The 23,118-nt window shown below is 45.7% G+C and overlaps 1 protein-coding gene across 7 annotated transcripts in view; it reads right to left on the bottom strand.

Moving 5' to 3' along the window:
• LOC122569903 (potassium voltage-gated channel protein Shal) overlaps positions 1-23,118 on the bottom strand; it is a 117,086-nt gene that overhangs the window by 39,630 nt on the left and 54,338 nt on the right. For all 7 annotated transcript variants that reach the window (XM_043731598.1, XM_043731565.1, XM_043731549.1 and 4 more), the window contains exons 3-4: positions 20,644-20,832; positions 9,908-10,060 (exon numbers count right to left, since the gene is read on the bottom strand). In XM_043731598.1, the coding sequence (XP_043587533.1) occupies positions 9,908-10,060; positions 20,644-20,832 (342 nt within the window). The remainder of the gene's footprint in view (positions 1-9,907; positions 10,061-20,643; positions 20,833-23,118) is intronic.

Below are 23,118 nucleotides of genomic sequence, written 5' to 3'. Positions count from 1 at the left end.
TTACAAGATAAACAAATCGGAAATATAAATAAATAAACTGGGTAGATAAATAAACAAACAGAAGAAGTAAACAGATCTTATCGGATAATCATAATGAACTGTGGCGCAAAAATAACGTCGCACAATCCATTAACAAAGTCGATCAAACAAGGTAGATAGGAAAAGTGTTTGTACGAAATTTTTTTAGCGAAAATAACGTCAAAAAGATATCGATAAAGTAGTTGCATAGAAAACTAGTGAACCGTTAGAACGATAGAACGTGGGATTTGCATAGAATAATGTCATGAAGCGTGATGCTGACGTTTAGACAAAAGACGGAGATTAGGCAACGTGTAGGTCAATAATCGAGGACAATGGCGACGTTGGTGGTGTAGTACAAAGCCGATTGAAAGACGATTGGAAGACCAGGCCACACGGATAAACCATTGTGTCATCTCCATCCGATACCTAAGCCACAAAAAGTACGTAAAACATCTAAAAAGATGTTCACGATTTTCTACTTAAATTTCAATGGGAAGAAAAAGCATTAAAGCTAATTTCTACATCGCGTGGAACAAGTTGAAGTGAACGAAGGAAACTTTTCCAAGTTTGAAGAATCCGTCCATTTTCTCTCCTGATGGCAAAACACGCAAGAAACGTGCCAGAGAATCGCTAATTGTTTTTGCCACTCGTCGCTCGTTGTGAACCAGCCACGCGACGCACTATAACACGCGACGACGCGCGCGCAAGTGCAACCGTTCCGTGCGCCAGAAGAAAAAAAGGCGAACTCGACAATACGCAAGGTGGGGAAAAATTCACACGTGCAAGGTGAAAGAAAAATTTGACTCGGCTGCGAGTAAATCGCGTCGAGTTCTCGAGTTGACGCAAGTTGCCAGCAAATCTCACGACGCTTTGAACGATGCCGGTCCCTCGGGAAATGTCCTCCAAGATTTTCGCCAGAAGTCGTTAAACCGGAAACTCTCGGAGTTCTCGCTCGACGAAAATTCACCGGGACTCGACTGCTTCGCGCAAAGTTGAACGAGAATGAAGAAAGAAGAGGAAAGAGGCGTCCAGAGTTTAACCATGTAAGATCGATGATCTTTTCAAACGTTTTCTAAAACTTACTCGTCCAAACCCTTGGATGTTGATAAATGTAACTAACGAGATACCTACGGTTCTGAACAAGCTTAAGAAACGTTCACCGCTACACAGTGACAGAGTGTGCGACTAGTCTGTGAAGAAGTGTAACGCGAAATCTGATTTTCTGGTGATTGTGTAACACCGAATCTAGCTAACACCAAATCTCGCTGATCTCTACATCCTCCAACGACCATTCGATATTTGTCTAATTTCGAATCCAAGTTACCAGCGTGATTTCACCGTTTCGTGTAGTTTCACGATTTCTATATAAAATCATTACCCAGGAATCTTCGTTAATAACTTCATTCCAACGTCACCAGTCGAGAACGAACATGATCATCCAGCAAGAGGAGAGAGCTATTACGTTTTACGAGCGTTCCTCCGGTATCTGGGTTAGATCGAATGGTTGTCGGACAACGTACGTGGCAAATAATCAAGGCGTAAAACTCAGCATGGTATCTTCTGGCTGGTAAAAAAGCTCAAAATCGACTTCGAACCTTCGACCCTTGCACTTTGGCGCCAACGAATACACGACATGTGTATACATGAACGAGCACACGCACATACACGCACACGCACGCACACACATATATATATACACACATATATATACGTATATACGTAGATACATAATAAACGTACATATGTATGTACACAGAAAGAGACATGTACGTGTATACCTGGATGTCCCTAAGGTCAAGGCGACACACGTTGCCGTACAATTTTCTAGTCGATAACCGTGCAAGGATGACTGTACACTCGTAATGAATATCCAACAGCGCTCGTTTAACCCGTTTCTCGCGGTCTCGTTGCCGGCGGAAGTAGGGACGCGACTCTCGACCATCTTCCGCTCGAGAACGCGTTCAGAACTTCTGTTCCGTGCAGGAGCCGCGAGATTCGTCGAATGTCTGCATCGTCGCGGTATGCTGAGTCTCGAATGTGATCCGTCTGCGGCCCACCTGCACGCGGAATCCACATCAAAAGAAAGAACGCGGGGAACGCGGCACGATATCTTTTGTTCGATCTCGACGGAGGAGATTTCGAAACTGGTTCGTGATGAGTTCGTGCAGAGCACGACACAGACTCGTGATGATCTCGTGGATGAAACGAAGGGGGCGGGGAATGTGATGCGTGCAGGCGAGCGCGCGTGTCGTTCTCAGTGGTTTGGCGGAAGCTCGTTAAAGTTTCGTAAACGACGAACGGACTGCGCGTGGTGACGTGATACACGTCGCTGAAAATTTAAGATATGATCAGAAGTGGAAATAGATGTTTGTTTTTCATATGCCTTGCATCTGTCCTGCCTTGTCTTTTTGGGGATTTCGTACGACGGAGATCGCTCCCGCCAATCGCAGTTTCTCAAGCGTTACTTTCTCGATTTCGATGGTGAAATTTGTTTCAGCGAGAAGTGAACGAAGATGTGATCAAAGGGAAAGGTGGAGAGAAACATCGGACAGTCTCGTCGGCTTCTCTGCAAAGTCGGGGGTCGAAAGGACGCGGATCGATTAAAAAATCTCAGTTTCTTTATTTCCTTCAGATGTATCGCCTCGTTAAAGGATCTTCGATTTCTTTCTGCCGCGCTAAACAGCGCGATCTATCGGAAGAGAGGAGCGTCGCAGAATCGGAACGCTGACAGATTGCTGGAATGTGTGGCAAAACGTGCTATCTTATCTAAAACGCTTGATCCTCGGCTCGATTAAGGGCTGACTAACCTTACCGTTCTTTGTCAAAGTAATTCAAGAAAATCCAACTCCACACGTGGTATTTAAAACGGAAACACGTTACTTTCGAATCGAACAACAAATCTCTTTTTACATGTTAAATATTAAATACGCGTCCAACAGTCCTTGGACAAGTTGCTAGCGAAAGTTCGCCTGCTATACTTCTTGAATATCGAGCCGTCTCGTGTATGGGAGCAAAGTTTCTATTAACCGAATAATTCTAGTCGATAGTTACTAGTTGTTATGTTAGTGGACAAACGAGGTCCCTTATGCACCGTAAAATTGTACACGTATAATTTGAGCAATTCACCAGACGAGGGTGGAAATGAACGCTAAGGAAGCGATAACGAGTCGAACTTACAAATATTTTTTTTTCTTTTTTTCTTCTTTTTGTTTGATTGCGACAAGGACGGTTTCTATACTGTCAACGTTGCTCAAAGCTTACTTGGTAACACAATCTGCTGGGCCAGTAACCTACTCGACGATACCGTACAAGAAACGATTCGATCTTCGCGAAGTGCGACAGTGAAAAGCATCATCAAAATTTCGAAATTTCGTTACTCAATCGATTTGAAAATATTATCCCTGTATACCAGTCAATCTGGAGCTAACATTTCCTCTACGATTCGCTGAATAATCTTCGACGATAGCACCAAAAGGGAACGATATCAAACAATTAAGAATTATTCCGCAAATGATCGTTAATTAGGAAAATGCACAACAACCCTTAATCGTAGTGGAATGGCCGCGAACCGAGGATTGGTCACGCGATTTGCGGGACTTTAGAGATATCGAGATCGGTATTGCAGGTCGGCTTGCGTCACCAGGTCAAATAAAATCGTTTTGGGGGATGGTAAATCTGGCGCAGAATTCACGAAGCGCGATCGCGCGACACGGATTTATCGCTAATACGAATCGATTAATCGGAACGTCACTGCTTCGCTCGACGTAATAAATCTCGCCTAGGAATATTTAGACGACCCCGAGCGTGAATCACGATTAAAACGAGCGTTTGAGCCGCTTTCGGTGACAATTTCGCGGGCCAATGACGCGATCATCAAACCTATCCCGATAGATTACGGTCGAAAGTTTTTAAATTAAGATAAAGCGACGCGAGATCCTTGTTTTGTTTCCCTAAGTAGGATAGATTATTCTTCCGATTCTTAATCCCCTAAAGAAAATCGTTCTTCGTTTCAGGATATTAGCTTCGGTTCATGTAACTTTCTAAACGCAAATTGACTGTTTAAGAAGGCAAAGAAAAGATCGAAGGGAAATTGAAGACAGTTGCGTGCACCGATACAAACGAAACGAGATACTTGCTAATTGTACGGTCTTTGGAAAATAGCGATCGTAACGCAAGCAGACCGGAATACCGAAATATAAGGTTGCGATGGTTCTCAACCGACGACGAAAGCAAAAGTCGATCCTCGAGCGATCGAATAATCGAGTCGCACTTCCTATGTACACTCCGTGTAATTGCTAGTATAATCTCGAATGTTCCTTGCGATTTCTGTCTCGTTGAACCTATCTACGAAAAGAAGGTGGGTCCTTAAAGCTACTTTTAGGGCCGAAAGCTCGCACCTTTGGTATTCGTGAACCTGCTGTCACCCAAAGGATCCATCTTTAGATCCCAAGGACGCGAACGTCTGGCTTCGACGAAACTGAGAAGCGGACGCGGCACACCGGGTGCTCGTGTGTCGACGATCGAACGAATATCACGCGCGAAAATCGTACAAGTCGAAAGGTGACACGCTCGACGAATCGTCGATCGATCGATCCTCGAGCGTGGCAGTGGCGCTTCGACTACGAACAGCCGTGGTCGAGTTCCCCGATACTCGACGGAACTTGGACAAGATCAAGGAAACGAAAGCCATCGGAGAACGAGCTTCGTTTGCCTCCGTTCGCGCGATATCGATTCGATTTCCACGTATACGGCTTGATCGATGACTTTATCCAATCCCACGAGGAACTGGATAAAGGGAAAAAAAAGAATAGCGGATTGGAAACCGAGAACGAAGCACGTGCGATCAACGAGAGATGTTCCGCGAAATTCGTCTTGCTGCTCGATGAGGCGCACGGCTTCGTTTCGCCGCGAATCTCTTCCGCTGGTTTCCACCGCGGAATGCTTCAGCGTCGTCTCGTGGAATTTCATGGAATCCGGACAGAGTTGGCGTAGTTAGAAAGGTCAGAGTCGCGGGGCGTGATTAATTTGTGCGATCGGACGAGAATAAGGCGGGCACGAGCTCGGGCAGGATTCGATGCGCGGCTTCCAGTCGAGTTCTTTTTAATCTAAAAATGGAAGACGTAGGATAGGGCTGACGAGCGGCGAGGCTCGACTCTAGGCGGGGACGATAGATGTTTCGTCGGTGGAAGACGACGATTCAACTCCTGGATCACTGTCGACTTGTACTTGATCGAAAAATGGGATTTTCGGCATCGTCGACGAGATACGTAGCTCGAGATCGTAACGCGAATCGAGACTCCTGTAATAATCGTTCGAATTGTTCGAAAATCAATGACAACGCTGATCCTTCGTAAGAGGATGGAACTCGACTAAAATTCCTTTCAGAAAGATTGTAATCAGAGAAATTTAGTTTCCCGATACGCTGTGTCAAAATCATTAGCGAGAAATGGAGAACCGCTACGCGAAGAAGACCTCTGTCTCGATGTAACCGTCCGAATCAATCTATTTAGATGTACACGAAAAAGAAATCCGACCCTGAATGGCACGCGAAATCCTCTCCCAAGGCACCCTCTTCCAGGGAAATATATCGCCGCTTGTACCGTACATTTCGGCAATTTCAAACAGACTGGGCGAACGAAGAGACCCGCGTACATAATATGGCAGGAACACATTTGTTGTACCGGTGACGGCGCACGTCGCGACGACCCGTGTTCCTTCGTGCATATGAATCTTATCATTGATTTAAAGCTGTCGGGGAACACGTTCGCCAACTGACACCGCGCGGTTCACGCAGCGAGCGTTACGTTTGCCCCATAAAGATTATTCGTGAGCAGTCTGACACGTCGCAGACGCGTCTATTATGCTCGATCATCGTCCGTTATTGCGGTTGTTAAAGTCGACGTGGAGTAAACCGTTCGATACAGTCGTCGTATTGGAACACGTAATAAAAGGTAGATACTAAAAGAAACCCAACGACGCGAAGCCACTGGAAACTGTCAGACGTCGACAGAACTCGTAAATAAAAATACACGAGAGTATAATCGATCAAATAGAATGGAAATTCTATTTCAAAGTAATTTCAGAGCGGTTTCTGGGGCTGGCCGAAGCTGGCGATGGAAGATCAGAGGCTAATTTACGAGTTAATGAACGATTATCGCGTAATAGGTCGATGGGAACTCGGTCGACCGCTGAAAAATGGAAGCTCGTGGGAAAGACAGAGAAGGGACAGAGGACGTTTAATAAAACCCCGATGAGCTTCTCTGAGGTCCGCTGAGAATCAATGAACTGATTAAAATTAGACGCGGGGAGATTTGGCGCGAGAGTTTCAATTTCAAAGTGGCCGTGGTCCGTGGAAGGGCTTTAAATAAATTTCACCGTTAAAGGCGCGACGTTCGGAAGGTCAACGAGGAATGTCTGAAGAATTAGCGAACGATTAATACGCGACAGAAGAAAATAGAGGATGGGTGGACCGTTGAAAAATGGCGTTCGTGGAGGAGCACGAAGCTATACATATAAAAGGTGGAACGACACTTAATGGGGTTTCGATGGGGTCTCGTCCTCGATCTACCAGCCGACAGGATCATTTATCACTTCTCATTTTCCCTCGTTAACGTCGCCTTTCGCTATGTGCGGGCTGATTTACGAGTGCGCGTAACGCCTCCTTCTTCTTGCAGTCGATACGTTTCCAATTCCCGATATCGAGATACGCTTAACCCTTATCCTTCGCGTAGAAATACTCCATTTAAATGGAAATTCTCAACGTAATAGCGAAACTGGCGAGACACTTTCCAATGAACAATCGAGCAGCGAATATAAAAGATTTCTCACGATCTCGAGCCACGATTCGTCTCGGCCGCGACACTCTCGAAAGCGTCGCTGGTAAACTCGCGGAGTCGTTCTCACAGGGTGGAACTACTAACGAAGATCTACTACTCTGCGAGAGCGAGAAAGAGGTAGAAGGGTGACTGGAAATAAAGGCCGCTCGACTGAAAGAGAAGTAATCCTAAGGTCGACCTACGGGTTCTCAAAGAGATCTAGTTGATTTCGATTGGAAGAACACACCGGACTCGTCGTGCCCGACGTCATTCATAATTATCTCCCAGCGATACGTCTCGGCAGCACGTCGAGTCCAGCGGTTCTTCTCTCTGGTTCTAACCAGAATTAATTCGCTACGACATCGATTTAGAATTCGCCATCAGAAGACAGTAGATTAAGGCTAGAAGATAATTTCAATTAGACCGTATATCCTCGACCAAACGCTGGTCAAAGGGAGGCCGATAACGATTCGATAATAATCTACGTAGATCGCTAAATCTATGGATAGAATCTTGGTTTCGCCTCGATTGGTGTTTAAAGAGAACAAGATCGTTTCGACGCGACTCGTTTCGTTTCGACTGGTACACCGACCTCTCGACGATTCGGGTCACGAAACTTGTCCGAACCTTTCGACAATTGATATGATCCGACATCTACAAATCACTGGAACATGAGACGAAAACGAGCTCGGAGAAGAACGCGATAATAGCCGCTCGTTTCTCCAAAAATAGAAGCATCACAGAAGAAATGTATCACAAAGAAAAGCCCCGAAATTCCGCGATCGTACGGATCCGCTGTGCGTTTCGATCTCGACTTCCAGGCAAGCGAGATACGACGAAGACGATGTCGATTCAAGAAATCCGCGCGAGATCCGCGATAAATATGGATCTTCGAACGGTAAGACGGGAAAGCCTTCGAAACGGGTTCTTCATTCGGTCAAATGGATTTTGGAGAAGTCCCAAACAGGAGAACGAACGTTTCCGGCCACACGACTAGCGCGGAGCGACGCAGCACGTGCGTTCCCCGTTCTTTCTTTTGTTCGTTACTCCTAGAGCGAGTAAGACGCGGCAAGGTGCGCCAATCGATAGCAACAGACTGCAGCATCCATCGTCTCTAGATTTTCTGATTCTCACCGAGGCTGATAGCAACGCCTGAAAACGAAAAACGATAAACCGATCTCCGCTCGAGGAAACGTACCCGTTTGCGTTCTGCTTTTACTCCAGTTCGCGTGTGTTTCTTCGCGTGTCGTTTCTTCTGTTCTCGATGATACTTCAATGGGTTCTTTTAGCTCGAGAGAACAGATCTCCACCTTTCCGGTTGAGAAAGAAAAATCTAGGCGACGGATGGAGGTGTATCTTCGATACCTGCCGGCGTTCGAAACAGCAGATTTATTTAGCTCTTATCAAACGCGCCGAACGATCCGTAGTGCGCGCACACGGGGATAAAATAGCGAGAATATCACCAAGGAAAGAGAGAGCACACGGTTCGAGATTCGAACCCTCGCTGGCAGTGCTTGTGGGAGAGCCGACCCCCGGTGGGAGTCGTTCTTAACAACCGGGATTCGATGTCACGAACAACCGCGATATTTCGTTGTCGTGGTCTATGTTTGCTCGGACAATTTGTTACGTCGTTTCTGGACTCGAGAGGTAGCGACTCGCTAACTGGCCACCGATCTAGACCTGATCTAACCATTTACCGAGGAAGGTATAGTTTCAGATTTACATTCCTAAATATCTTTTTTGTCTGATGATTCTTTACCCTTAAACCACAAGTGACGTCGGACACTTGCTTCGTGAAATCGGTTGTAAGACTTGCAAGAATTAGCGGCGATAGCGATGACCAGTTAACGGGACACTACTGCGCTTGTGACTTCTTAGTCTACCAAGTAAGTATTCGGGTTAGAGTAGGTTGGAATCGAGAGGTGATTTTAATGCGAACCCCGGGAATTAATCTCCAAGCGACCCATTAACCTAATCGTACCGTAAACGATCGCTGGGATCGTCGAGATCCAGTCCCGAGCGAATTCTAGGACACGCATTGCCCTGGATCGGAACACAAACGTTTGGTTCTAGCACCGGATTCGAACGCATCAATCTCTGGTCACGGCGGCTTATCCGATCGAACGGTGAAACGAAGATCGAGGTGATCGATAAGAACCGGGCAGATCGTGTCTCGATGAGATCGAGCCGCTTTTATCGACGAAGAATCGAAGCCAATAATCTAACGATCGAGAGAGCTCGAACAGTAACGGGAATAATTCGCCGAAAATTCGAAAAGATTCCTCGTAATTCAGATTAGACCCAAGATCGAAATTAGCGTCGATTAACGTAGACGACCGATCAGCTTGGGTTCAAGCCGTCCTTAAAGTCCTCCTAAGATATGGAACGTTCAGTCTTCTGCTGATACAACGTTCTCTCGTCGCCTCGGCATCGAGAACACAAGGCAAACAAAGGTCCCTGATATTCTTATGCTTCTTCTATGATATGATTTACCTTTACCATAGCTCGCAACTTCGACTGGAATGGAGGACACCTCCGGTCCTCCAATAGATCCATCTAATCCATACAGATCCATAGAATCCAAAGCCGATATCTAAACGCAACTTCGGCTCGTAATCTGAACAAATCTCGCAACGTAACTGGGTAACGTTAACCTCTCCGATTCAAACTCTTCCGAGCGATCTCCGCGAGAGAAAAGGACTCAGCACGAGTGGTGAAAGAACTCACCAAAAAACGAGGATGGAGCAATAGGGTGGAACGACCTTGGGACCGATAATCTCGATCACGGGTCAAGCTGAAAGGAACGAACGGTCCGGTGGAATCGCTGTCCCGAGCCCGGCTCACACCCTTGTCTCGTTGTAGGGGCTGGAGGAGCTGGCACCCTGGCGACGTTGCCGATCGCTGTCGCCGGGTACGTTAAACGCGACATTGGGCACCGTGATGGGGTCAACCGGCTGATAATGGGACTGCGCCGGCTGCCCGCTCGGCTGCGATTGGTGAGAGTGGGAGGAAGACGAGGGTGGACCCTCGCTTATGGAGGTCGTCGAGGCGAGAATACGGCGACCGCGTACCTGGTAACGTTGGGGGTAGCAGCGGCCGCAGCAGGCATGCAGCAGGCCGCCCCTCGAGGCAGTGCTGTGCGCGGGGGAGGTCAGGGGCGACGGCGAGCCCGGCCTCTTCGGGGCACCATTGTAGGGTACCTCCATCTCCACGAACTCGCGATCCTGCAACAAAAAAAGGTCCGTCGTTTCCTTAGTATTCGGCATAATTAATATGTGTGAGCAATATTTCGTTGTATAATGCAGGTTGAATGTCGAATGAGAGAAACACGGTACGATCAGGAGAAGACGAAGAGGAGGTAGGATTGCGTTTAAAAATAAGTAGAAAACAGGCGTGATAGAAATATCGTTTGTAGTGTGGGTGTGAGAATTCGCGCGAACGAGTGATTGAGTATCGGGCGCGTGTTTCGGTTAGAAGATGGACACAAGCGATGAGCGATTGAGAGAATGCAGGTGCAGATTTAGCTGTACGTAGAAAGAACGTGCGTTGCGAAATCTGTCTTGTGAATTCTGAAATCTTTGTCAGCTACGATCGAAAAACGAGAGAATGTTCTGTGAATCGGTAAAGAGTTGAAAGAATCATCGTACGTTTACACCGTTGTTGCGCTATTCCTGCCTCATGGTTCAGTATAGTTCTCGTTACTTCGTATTTAATACATGAAAACGTAACGTTAACATGCTATTTCTCCTTCGTGTTGGAAGAGTAAGAGAATAGACTCGTCTATTTAATGTAGCGCCGCAAGTTTTTTTAGATCAAGGATAGAGTTTTCTAGGTTTGCTGGAAGCTACACATACACCCGGCAGGATAGAGCCGCTGCCAGTAAGTTTACAGCCTCGTAATTTGCCGTCGAAAGTTTCGATCCTCCTTGTTCCAACTTTTATAATTCACGACGCGCCTTCCATCGATATCTCGTTACCTATAAATTCCACGGATCCCCTTTCCACGCAAATTCGTAATCCTATATTTTCTCTAGTCCTCAAATGAACGTTGCTTGCCTTGTTTGGAAGTCGTATCCATTCTAAATCGGATGCTCACGCGATTAACTAGATTATGCACGTCGCTACGTGACGTTACGTGATACCATACAGTATGTGAATTGTGTATCATGCTCGTTATATATATATTATACTCCCTTTCATTAAGGAGAATCTGCTTTTCTTAAAAATGTTTACTCCACGTCAAAGTTATCCGTCGTGACGAACAGATTGTACGCGCTGCCGTGTAACCACAGTAGATCGGAAACGTGACTTGTCAGACAACCGCGTGCTGTTCGAGCTACGCTCTTCGTTTGCCTTGAATGCATCCATTATGCTACGAGGGAACTCGCTGTTCTTTTCAATGCTAATATAACGCAATTACTGCAGTATTAGTTCAGATCCCTCTTGCTCCATATAATTTACAAACTAATAATATTAAATTAACGAGTTACAAGTTGTGCATTATAGATTCCGTCTTCGCAATTTTATAATTTTTCGTCGTATATAGAATAATCCGATAATTTCTAATTTATGAAATTTCGTTCGTTCCATTAGCAAACTTGTTAATATTATGCCAGGATATTTATTAATATTTGTTGTTAAGATACTCGTAACTTGTCCCTTGTAAAATTTCCCTAATAATAAATTGCGATCCTAATAAGAAAAGTGCGACGCAATATCATTGTAATTTCAATAATAGAGGGGCTACGGTCCCGAGCATTGTACCATTAAGAAATATGATGCTAGTGAATCACAATAGCGTCACCGCCGCGAAATCGCAACGACGTCGTATCGCTCTTCTCCAGCAGACTTTAGATGGAAGTTTGAAAAGTAACTTAGAATGGACAATAAAACGTAGAGGTAGGAAAAGAAATAGAGAGCACGGAGAAAAATAGTTCTGAGAGCAAACGTGGCGAACGTGTTCACGTGTTGACGCAGAGGGATCGCGCCGAGGCCATTTCCAACGAGTGCCATTGTTACCGGCCAAACTTTGGCCCGCCGAGTATTGCTGAGACCATGTCGCAAGTTGTTTCTCCGCTCGAATTACATAGCCAGAGGGAAAGCACGCATTTACGCGAACGCTCGTTGTTACCCGTGTGTCCTGGTTATTTCCGTTAGGATTTCGGCCGCAATCACGACGGAAATGCACATCTCGAACTACGAGCCGAAGCTCCGTGGCGACTTCATCAACGTTCCAAGTTACTCACAGGTTAATGAGATTGAGTTAAAAAGCCCTAGACACGAGTGAACTATGAATCTCTAAGGGCACTCGTGGGATTTATTGATAATCGATCGGTTAAGGATAGAATGAAAAAAAGGGCTAATCAACTTGAAGCAAGCGTCTATAAAGTTCAATCGCAAAAATAGAGCAGTTCGTAACCTCGTAGTGAGAATCGATCGAGAACGATAGAGAATCTGTCGCACGAGTGTCTGACCTGGCCGAACCGAGGTTCGAAGAGGCCCATTTCAGCTTCTCTCCGAGTGGTTTTCCAGAAGAGATCGCGCGGTTGTTCGATTGCACGAGATCGAATCTTCTCCGCGTAGGTGAAAAGAGGTTGACTCACGCGGAATTGACGTCGAGATCGCTCGATAACCTCTCGTTTCTTTCTATTCTCCGATTCTCCCTACGTATTACCGTCGTGGAAACGTTTCATCCATCGTTCGCGATAGAGATTGAACGATCGGGTGTCGAAACCTTTAACATCTTTCGCGTGCAAGAACCGATGTCGCAGAATGAAAACTCGTGCATCTCGGTTTTCGTTCCACCTGATGTTCGTCCTTCACGTTGCTGGCATTCTCTTTGCGAAAAATCGATAACACGATGCGTTTGCGTCGATAAATTCTGGTTAAAAGGTCAGATCGACCAAGCACGTTACTGTTGTCCAGCGGAGGCGAAAGTTAAAACGTCCAAGAAGACGCATAGCGTCAGCTTTGAAACGGCTATTGCGAGCAGATGGTCTGTATGTGATCGTTATCTACGACGTGCATTCGCACAGTATTCCTTTTCGGTGCACCGAACGTATCTATTGATTGGCGTTTCCTTGTCGATAGACGGTCTATCGACTAAACGAGCGAGGAAACGTGCCGACGATTTCGAATCTAACATTAGCGAGTCTCGCGATGTAAAGCCACGAGATGGCTGCGTTAACATTCGTATGCACGTCCGCGTCGTTCGATATCGCGCGATATCGTTGCAAATATTCAAATTTCATGAATCGCAACTAGTTGTGACGGATCGTAGGCGACCCGAAAAATTCGGATTATTTTACGCGGATAGCGGGAGAACAGGAAGGCAGATGTTTATTCCTGCAGCGAGGCGTGAAAAATATTCCGCGCGTCGGCTATAACGAAGGCTAGGGAGAATATAGGGTAAAAGGGAAGAGGAAAACGAGGAAAAAGGAACGAAAAAGAGCTGTACTCGTGAACGAGGCAGACTACCGCGGACGTACCGCGGCTTTATTCGCGTCTGTATTTCCGAATAGACTAGCGTCTCTGTCGTTTCCCGGATTAAACTCGTCCTTATCGCGTCAGAGCCTCTTATTTTCGTCCCCGTGAGCACCAGCCGAGCGTAGAAATAAAACGAGTCGTTCAACAGGGGGCCGGATATCCAACCGACGAAACATACCCTTTAACCTGCACCCTCCATTATTTTCCCCGAAGGATCTCGTCTATACGTCTTTCGATAGAAGAAAATGCGATTGGTCTGTGGATCGACGAATGCGCGAATCTTGTGGCGACCGAAAGAAAATCCTTCGTCCGAATTCTTTGGACAGGCCCAGTGTACCTCGGACAGATTCGTTCGTTAGTGGAGGACGAGCTAGCCGGATGATAGGAGAAATTGCGAGTGGCTATTGATCAAGACTTTGAGCGTCTCGATGAGAACGTTTGAGATAGACAGCCGAGGGAAACGCGGTTGTGTGTGTTTCTCAACTTTGTTTCAAAGCGACAACTTAGACGGTTCTTTGTCACATACTGGAGCAAGGATACGTGCTCCACTTTGATCAACGGACAAAAGAGAGCTGTGGTTCGGTAGGTAATACCACGCTTTGTTCGATCAATCTCTTCTTGTGTCTCTACTCGATTCGTAAGAAAGCTCAGACGCAAAGAAAAAACAGACTTTCTATCTGTTTGCGAAGTCGGAACGTGATGGGCGGTTAGGGGAAACGATCGTTTAGCAAGCTGACGAGATTCTGGATTATTAAACGACTAAGAATAAGATTCAAACTATTGGAGAACGAGTGCGTTTAACGACGAAAAGCGAACAACTTTTAGCTTTAGGGAAGCTTAATTAATACACGATGAGTAGCCGAGTAGCCGAGGAAAAAGTTTGCTCCGAGTTTACCGAGAATACTAAACTAACTATCATTCATTCGACTTCCAACTTGATGAATATAAATTACAGTTGGTCGAACTGCTTGCAACGCTATCATTTTTCCGTGGTTAGGCTATTTTCGTTGGAAAATCAGCGGTAGGAAGATTATTAACTCGGATCGTGGAACTTTGATCCTCGTATCTAAACGATTCTCAACGCCGCTGTGATTTTCACCGGACGTACCTCCGTCGGGAAAATATACAATTTCCATGGAGAATAACGTCAGATAGTAGAAGAACGTCGGCCTCTATAAACAGCATGGTGCCGTTATTTTTGTTACGTAAAGGTCGTAAAGGTGGTTATAAACGCAACTGACCTCTCAAAGATAGTGACGCGTGTCATGACACCATTTTGGAGGGCTACCAATTGCGTCTTCTATTTAACGCAACCATTGATCTAAATGTCGCGGGATTCAGCTGCGCGTGTTTAAATATAAATTAAACAAATTTCCGCGCCCCACGGCTCGCCTCGTTTCCCGCGCACAATCGCGTTTAATGGATCGGAATCGGCGCAGGATTTCGCTTTCCGATCCAACTGCTCGACAACGATCCAGCCAAATTTGCAAAACGGTTTCGTCCCTTTCAAATTCAATTGCATTTTGAAAAGTTTAATCCTCCTTCTAAAAATGTCGCGCTATCCGACTTCGAACGGAAACTTAATACGTAAGATAAATAACTCTTTCACGAAGGGTGGAAACTCTACTTTCTCCCAACTGAACGAACTATTAATTAGATTAAATTTATATATAAATTAATTAAATAAATTTCATTAAACGTTAGTTATCTCAAAAAAATAGGGGCATTTTTAAGGGATGGTACAGAAAAAAAATTAATCTATTTCGCTAGAATAAACACGTATTCTATTCGGTATGCTTTGCATTGCGTCTTTTCGTATCTTTTCGTATCTTTGCAGAAATTTAAGCCGCGCTGAAAAGAAGAGTACGAATTTCGTTTGACCGTATGGTGAAGTCGATCGCGGGCGGCAAATGTTGGCGAAAACACGTACGTGAAACGGGCGACACCATTTTAGAAATGAAGCGACCGCAAGACGCAGCCAGGATGGATATGCATTCCCTGCTTAATAGAGGCGGTGATCAGCGTTCGTAAATTCAGCCGGGCCATCCTCGTGCCCCATAAATAACTCGCCACGCCGCTCGACCTGACCCCGGCACGCCGCGCACTTGTCGCCATTTTATAGATGTTCCTAGCACAATTCGAACCTTCCATCCTATTTCGTAGGACAGCCGTTCGCTTTCGTATATGACAGAATCTGGATAATCGATCTTCGAGGGAAACGCGAGTTTACTCGCCGATTTTCATCATTAATTCAAAGATGACAGCTTAGACACGCTTGCAGTTTTCGCTAAAACGAATTTAGTCGACCTCTTTATGGACAGTTTGAAAACTACCACTCGCCCAAGTATAATTTCCCAGTATAAATCGCGTTTGAGATCGAACACGATGTTGTTTTCGTATAACGAGAAGAATATTTTGTAATTGAAGTTTGGGCGATGTTGATTCAGTGCCAAGAGCAACGAAAAAGTTTCACCGACGAGTGTTTAGACCCGAGAAACGTTTGGCGCTTTTTACACGCGATTATTTGCCAATTCTTGGGATTTCCGAGGAAAAAGTATTTCCACAGTGAAGAGATTCCTTTGACGCGAGGACTAGACAAATTTTCATGGAATTAAGGATAAAGGGATTCGAGGTGCAGGCAGAGGAACCGTGGACGAGCGTGAATACGGCAAGAAGAAGAGACGACTGCTGAATATCCGGCTTTGCGTATGCATTGCTCGACGCTGAAAAACGGCGACACGGCTGGGCTACTTGTGAATTTAATATCGTCCAGCTGGAAATAAGCGTACTGGAAAGGACCGGCTTTCCGAGAATAAGGAAAATAAAGTGGATCGGGAACCGGGGAAAAGGAAAAATTGAAGTAAACGGACAAACGCGAAGACCGTGACCCAAACTCGACGAAATTTTTCTCTAGATCGATCATTTCTTCGCGAGAACACGTTTCCTCGTGTTCGAGATGAAACGGGTTCCCTGTTCGAGGAAAGGCACTTGCTTCAACTATTCTCGTCTCAATTTTCTTTCGCAAACTGCTGACTCGCTGAACAGGAAGAGGTACACAGGCCAGACTTTATCAAATTTTTCCTGTTCGTCGTCGAACGGAGACAAAGAAATAAAAGAAACGAGCATCTGTGCATGTTATTACAATTTACTTCAAGAAGTTTAAAACTCGCAACAGAGTCGCATAAGGGATCGTCGCTCGCAGTTATAGTCTCTTATCGTTGACGTTAAAACGCTTGAATCCTTTTGTGCTAAAAAAATGTACAAAGTCCGATGCTAATCTGATGAACAAAAGTTTCTTCTAAAAAGAAGTATTTAATGTTTTATTCACTATGATACTTAATTAGTTTCGCTGAACATTAACAAGATTATAATTAGAAGGGTTCCATAATGTTCTTGCAGAAAGAATGTTAACTTGTCCGAAAAGGATAACTTAACAGGTTCCAGTGAGTTAAGAAAGTTCTAACGAAACACGAATGAGCTTAAAAGCGAAAACAGGTCTGTTTTCGAGAAGTTTAGCACGGGAACGACGACGCTTTCTTCCTCGAACGCTTGCGTCCGCTCGTGCCATGCGGATCGGAAAATCCGATGCGGCTACGCTATTGTTGGATCTCTTTAACGCCGTTTTCCGACTATAATTAGTCCCCGGGTCTCGGGATGACGTCTCGCCCCGACGACTTCGATTCCCGAAGAGATTCGATCGAGGCCGACCACGACCCGGAAGAAATCAATACGCCGACACGACGACACCGATTGGCCGCGTCTGATGCTCACGAGCTGCGCAACACACGCGACCGCCTCGAAAGATCTTCAACGGAGATCGTTTGCCTGCCTTCTCCTTACGATTCCGTGCAAGAACAACGTCGTTATGGTAGCAAGGAATGCGTCCAGATCGCACACACGTTACCTCAAGTCTGGTCTCGCTATGTGCACTACGTGAAACCAGGATCGAACTCGCCAAGAGAATCTCATTTCGCTGAGTGATGGAGCTCGTAATCATCGACATTGTTTTTTGAAACGAGCTCCTTTGTAACAGTAAGGGCAAGAGGAGTTCAACTCCGTCCCACTTAGAATTCCCTTTTGTTAGACGACGGCGGAGGCATCGCTGACGCCTGAAACATCCCCTTTTTTATTCTTTTTATTCATAACTGTCATCCTATTACCTTCAGAAGCGATTCATCCAGCTGGCGTGAAAACAAAGAAACGAATATTCGCGAGATCCATGTACCTTCACGATTCTCCGACGTGTTAAAAACAACCGCCTGCAGATGGAAAAAGGAGAACATAGACAGCAGGCTACAATACATTCAGACGTCAATTTCGCGTCATTATCGACTTCCAACAAGGTCCTTTTTTGCTCGTAATATCCTATGAAATGGAGACTCTGCCGATTCTCAGATGGAAAAATGAAGCTCGCGGTAGATTCAGACTACCGATACAGACGTCTAACAGCACGATCTATCGGCCGAAGTGCCGGTTCGTGAAAGGTCATCGCATCGTCGAAAGGTGAAACGCGTTCTTGTTATCTGTTGACGTGTATCACGTGGCACGTCGTCCATGGACATTCTTTTGCGAAGCTTCGTCGCAAAGACGTTTCAAGGATATCGTGGAAACGTATCGGTTACCAATTATAGGGACACGAGTGCGCAACGATTGGGATTCAATGCCAGGAAAAATAAGTATACGTCGGAGAAGGACATGCACGGTATCCTTAAGTGGATTAAACCAGAGAATAAGTTTCGATGGAAAACACTGAAGCGAAGAAGAATCGTGAAAGACGATGACACGATCGAGAAAGTGGCAATTCTGCCACGTAATATTCGTCCGACTCGTCGTCTCTTTACCTTGCGAATTTGCTCTGTTAGAAACTTTGTATTTATCCAACGATACTGGTACGTTCCACATTCCAAATAACAATGTTCCAACTTAGTTTAAACCGAGCCGAAAGTTACATCTCGGACCCTGCGGACTCGTTCCCTATTCTCGTGCAAACGCGTTAATCATTTCTGCCGAGAGTTTTGACAACAAGCTTCAGCAGGCCAGGTAAATCGGATGAAAGATTTAAATACGATAAAGGGAAATGTAAATATTATCGGGCGATCTTGCAGAATCTTAAACAGTCGCGCGGTTTTTCCAATTCCAGAAGGATACTCGAGAAGATAAGCAGGTCTAAGATTCTCTAAAGAGAACGGAGAAAAAAGAAAAGGATTCGCAAGGTCGGTTAGAAAGGCTGCTAAACGCCGGCAGGAAGTCGAGATCGCGTAGACGCGAAGAAGTAGACGACAGAAGGCAGCAGGAAGTGGAGCGACGCTCCCTCGGGCCGTATGCGCGATTTTCTTCGCGACTTGACAAAAGCCGCCGGAATCGCGCTTCTTTCTGGGTTAAGTACATCCAGCAGGAAGAAGTCTGAGAAAGTCTGAGACCATCGTAGCGAAAGCATCGTCGAAATAGGACCAACATAATTGAGAGCTGATAAAGAATCAAAACGACGAGACGACACGATATAAGAAGATCTCGGGAGAAAACTTGACGAGGATGGCTGCTATAACGTACGAGTTATCGACATCGGCTTCCATTTCCTTCGTCCTAAAATAACAGAATCGAACGGATCGTTGGGACGAGCGGTTGCTCTTGATTTTGTAAAATGTGCATACTCCTTGATACGGATAACCCCGGGACAACTTGCAATTAACGGAATTTCCGCGGAAATTCAGGCTCCAGTGACCATCGAGACGGAGTTGCGATTTTCAGTACGCCGACTGACCAATTTGTCAGGTTTTCGGCATTTGGTTTCGGGACCAGCGCCACGGAAACACTCCCGTTAACGGATGGCCGAAAGGCCGATGTTGAATTTGGATATTCCGTTAAGTATCATCGAGACGCTGACTAAAACCTACCGAGTAAACAATCCGATCTCATAAAATATCAAATCGCGATGTTCGTGGAAACGGAGTTCGCTGGTAGATTAAAATTCGGACGAAACGGTCTAGAATTCACCTGCAGCTCGTACCAAGAACTGTTAATCGTTAATTTCGATTTTGCATTTACACTTGGCATTTGCATTTTGGCCAGAGGTTTCGTAGACGTTGCATTTGTCTGCAGGCGAGACCTGAAACTGAGAGCTTCGGTCCCCACTGTTTCCATTTATATTGCACGATGTTTCGCTTGGCTGATCAAACTGATGATTCAACTCGGAACTTCTAATCCGGATGCTCGACCCGGAAGAGTTCACCGGATGTCGTTTAATTCGATTGGCTAACCCTCAGCGCCAGGGTATCCCCTAAAGAAGCAGACGTCTAGGGAATTACGTCAGGCCAAAATGCAAATGCCAAGTGCAAATGCAAAATCGAAAGGCGATTGTTCATGCCGGAAAGCCGATATTAAAATATATCTCACCATCGTGAAAGTTTGAAATACAAAAGCTGACGATTCGCTTATTTATCGAACTCGCTACGGTCTATTCTATCGCCAAAACGATAACGCGACGAAATAAAAAGGGCATCTAAATTATTATCACGGTCTGAAATTCACGAAAACAACAACAAAGGAGTATGTACCGGTGTTCGCTACACACGGTGACTGTGTATCTGTCTCAACGAAACCCGAGGCCTATTCTCTGTTTGTGTGTGTGCGCGCGGGTAAGCTGGGCGCCGCACTCGATGGGTGGCACGGTATCCCTCGTGCACAAGTGCTGTGCTAAAATTGGACGCGAACAGAGGGGGTTTATTCAAATTACTCCGCAGCGCACGGACTCTTGGATTCGAAGCAGGCGACGTTGGTTCGCGCCCGAGAATGAACCGGCGCTTAGATAGCGCGACGTTCCCCCGTTTCGCAACTGATGCCGCGAAATTAAACAAGCGGCCGTCTACCAGGTTTAATGAAGCGAACGTTTCTGCGTCGATGACGAGAAGCTCCCCCTTTCAAGCGGCGATATTCGTCCCTTCTCTTCCAAGCTTGAAGTTCAACGTTACGACAGCGTATAGCGCTTCGCTTTTAGTTTGTTTCTTCCTGTCGACAGGCGTCCTGGCTCATTTCGAAAGAGTTACAGAGCCGACACTTTGCTAACCATGCGCTATCGTGGCATAAAGGAGACTTGGCTTGACCGAGCTAATGTTACGAGAAGCGGTTTACTACTCAGATTTATAATTCGTCGTCAAAACATATTTGCTTTGCCGTCAGAGAAACGTTATTACGTCATGAGAATCTTCGTAAGCGAGAGTCAGAACAGAGGTAGGTAAAACGTTAATCGAATGATAAAGCATCGAGGGAATAGCCGAGTCAGAGATTGTAAGGGTAACTGGTGTAAATGATTTTCAAAGACTCACCGTGGTCTTCTCTAAACAACGAAGTAGATGATGATGTTGCAGTTCGAAGATATCCTCCTCCTTGTAGTTGTCGTCCAGCTGAAGGCCGCTCTCCTGCGCGGCCAATCGGGCCTCAGCCGCCTTCTTTTTGCTCACGAAGGCCGCTCCGCTCGACGCTTTCGCGATCCTGATTCGTGCCAATCTGGCTTTCTGCAACGAAAAAGAAGCAACGTTATCCGCAGAATTTCATATTCGAGCTTCGAATAGTTCCATCGTTTTGTCTTGTCGCGTGGTTGAATCCATTGATAAAATCGCAACCGGAAACACCGAGAAAAACAATTAGACATTGCCAAAGTATCGAAAAACATCCAAAACATCCGGTGTGTTCACGGTCAACCTAGTTTCGGTAAAGATTTGGAAAGAAATCAAAATTTTGGGGGAAGAAGACGCGAAGGGCTGAAAGGCGATCCTTCGGAAAACGAGCGTTGAAGGGAAGAATTCGGTCAAAGAGAAACGGAGTCGCGTGTCTTTCCAGGTCGAGTGAAATTGTCCCGCGCGTGACGATGGAGAAACAGACGGCGGAGTTGCTGCGTTGAAAATCCGCCCGATGAAATCGCGACGACGACGACGACAACGGAAAACGCGTCAGTTTCACTCGCTTCGGGAACGCGAATCCGCGCGCAGAAGAAGTCATTAGAGTAACAACGACGCATTGTCCCTGGCTGTTTTCTTTTTTCTCCTTTCTCCGTCGTTCCCCCGAGGCGTCTCCTGCTTGCCGCCGACGCTCGGTCAATTAAGCTTTTAGCGAGGATTTTCCGCGAGAAATTACCGTGTGCACACTATTCAAATGCGGCAAATACGCGACGGCGATCCGAAGTTTTAAACGCGTCCACGCCCATTTCCGCAACGATTATGCCCTAACCGCTGGATTTTCGCTTCCTCCGCAGTTCTACGAGACCTTGTTCAAACAGCCATTTCCACGAACAACTTTTTCAGGGTACAAAAAGCAACGGATCGATGAAATTGCCTTTCTCCTCCTTTCTTCCCCACGCTCAATTATAAGGTATATTTTGCGGATAAACAAGTACTTGTTGTACGCAAACGACCATTGCATTCGGCCCTTATCGAAATTACGTTCGATAGATAAATTGCAGAATGATTTGCAGCGACCTTGTTACCAGTTATTGCATCCTACTCATAAGTATCCAGACACTTTTAAGGGAGCTAATATAAGTAAAAGCCTTTGGCAATAAACTCCACAGCCAACGAGAAGCCTTCTGTTTCCGATCAAACAAATTAGAAAAAACATACAGCTACTTGTCATCCTTTAGATCGACGAATGATCATTTGTTACAGTTAGAATCCAGAAGTAAACTTTAATCCTTCAAACTAATCTCCAAGATTAATATCAATAATCCTATGACTTTCGCGTAGCCTCGATTACGATGAATCAAATTTTTTATGAAGAGAACAACGTTCTTTTAGTCGTCAAAAACCGTTGAGGTCTCCTGGATGTCGCGGTATTTTGCACGTCGGTGACATAACTATCCGTCACGTTAGTCAAAAGATTTGTTTTCGTCCAGATTTTTATCGTGCAAACTTTTTTCGCGAAAAAAATTTTTCGCCAACCAGCAAACTTTTCGCGAGGAAAGCAACGTTAACGTGATTCACCGGGCAACGTCACTGCGATTTATCTCGACCAGCCAGCCATGCCTATCTGTGGCTCCGCTGTATGTATACGCTCAGCTTCCTTGCGAAGCTTCTCGCATGGAACACAAAGAACGCGAGTTAAATGACATCGTTCCGGCACGCAGCGGGACTTCGGTGAATCCATCATTAACGCGTTATTTCTCTTTAACGAGCATTTTACTACGTCCGCAAGCTTCACAAGGCTCGTAACACCCGAATGAGGTACGAAACAACGGCATTCTACGAGGTTCACTATCGAGCGAAATTACACGTAGAAAATTCGAGATGGTTTTCGCTCTTCCGTCGGATTAACACGCCTATCGTACGATAACTTCATCGAGAAGATCGTTACGGTTCGAGCTTAATAAAAATTAATCGCTACTTTTTCCTCCTCGTAACTCACACCGTCGCTAAAACTTTATCTAAGGATCCGATTCGGTAATTTGCATTACGACCTATGGTGTATAACCAAGGGTACCACGAACGTGAGAGTTTCGGCGCTGTTCGCCTTATCAGGTTTCGTGGATCTCGCGGGAATTCTTGCATAAAATGTCCTTAACGGCAGTATAATGTACGATTGCTGAATTACGAAGCAACTAGTTACGAAACTGTCGAGCGATAAGGCGCGCGCGATCTGCCGCGCGAATTCACGATTATGAGACCGCGATAAATTCTTCGACTCTGCATTCACGCTACCTAACCGACGTTTTCTCTGTTTCTGAAATGTTTCGTCGATGATTCCAATTTATTATAAGAAGTCGTCCGAAATCAATCATCGTACCTCTGTAACCTCTACCACTTAACGTT

Source organism: Bombus pyrosoma, linkage group LG1, assembly GCF_014825855.1.
Source record: "Bombus pyrosoma isolate SC7728 linkage group LG1, ASM1482585v1, whole genome shotgun sequence".
Taxonomy (NCBI): domain Eukaryota; kingdom Metazoa; phylum Arthropoda; class Insecta; order Hymenoptera; family Apidae; genus Bombus; species Bombus pyrosoma.
Note: the sequence above shows the minus strand (reverse complement) of the source record. Positions and strands in the feature narration are given on the sequence as shown.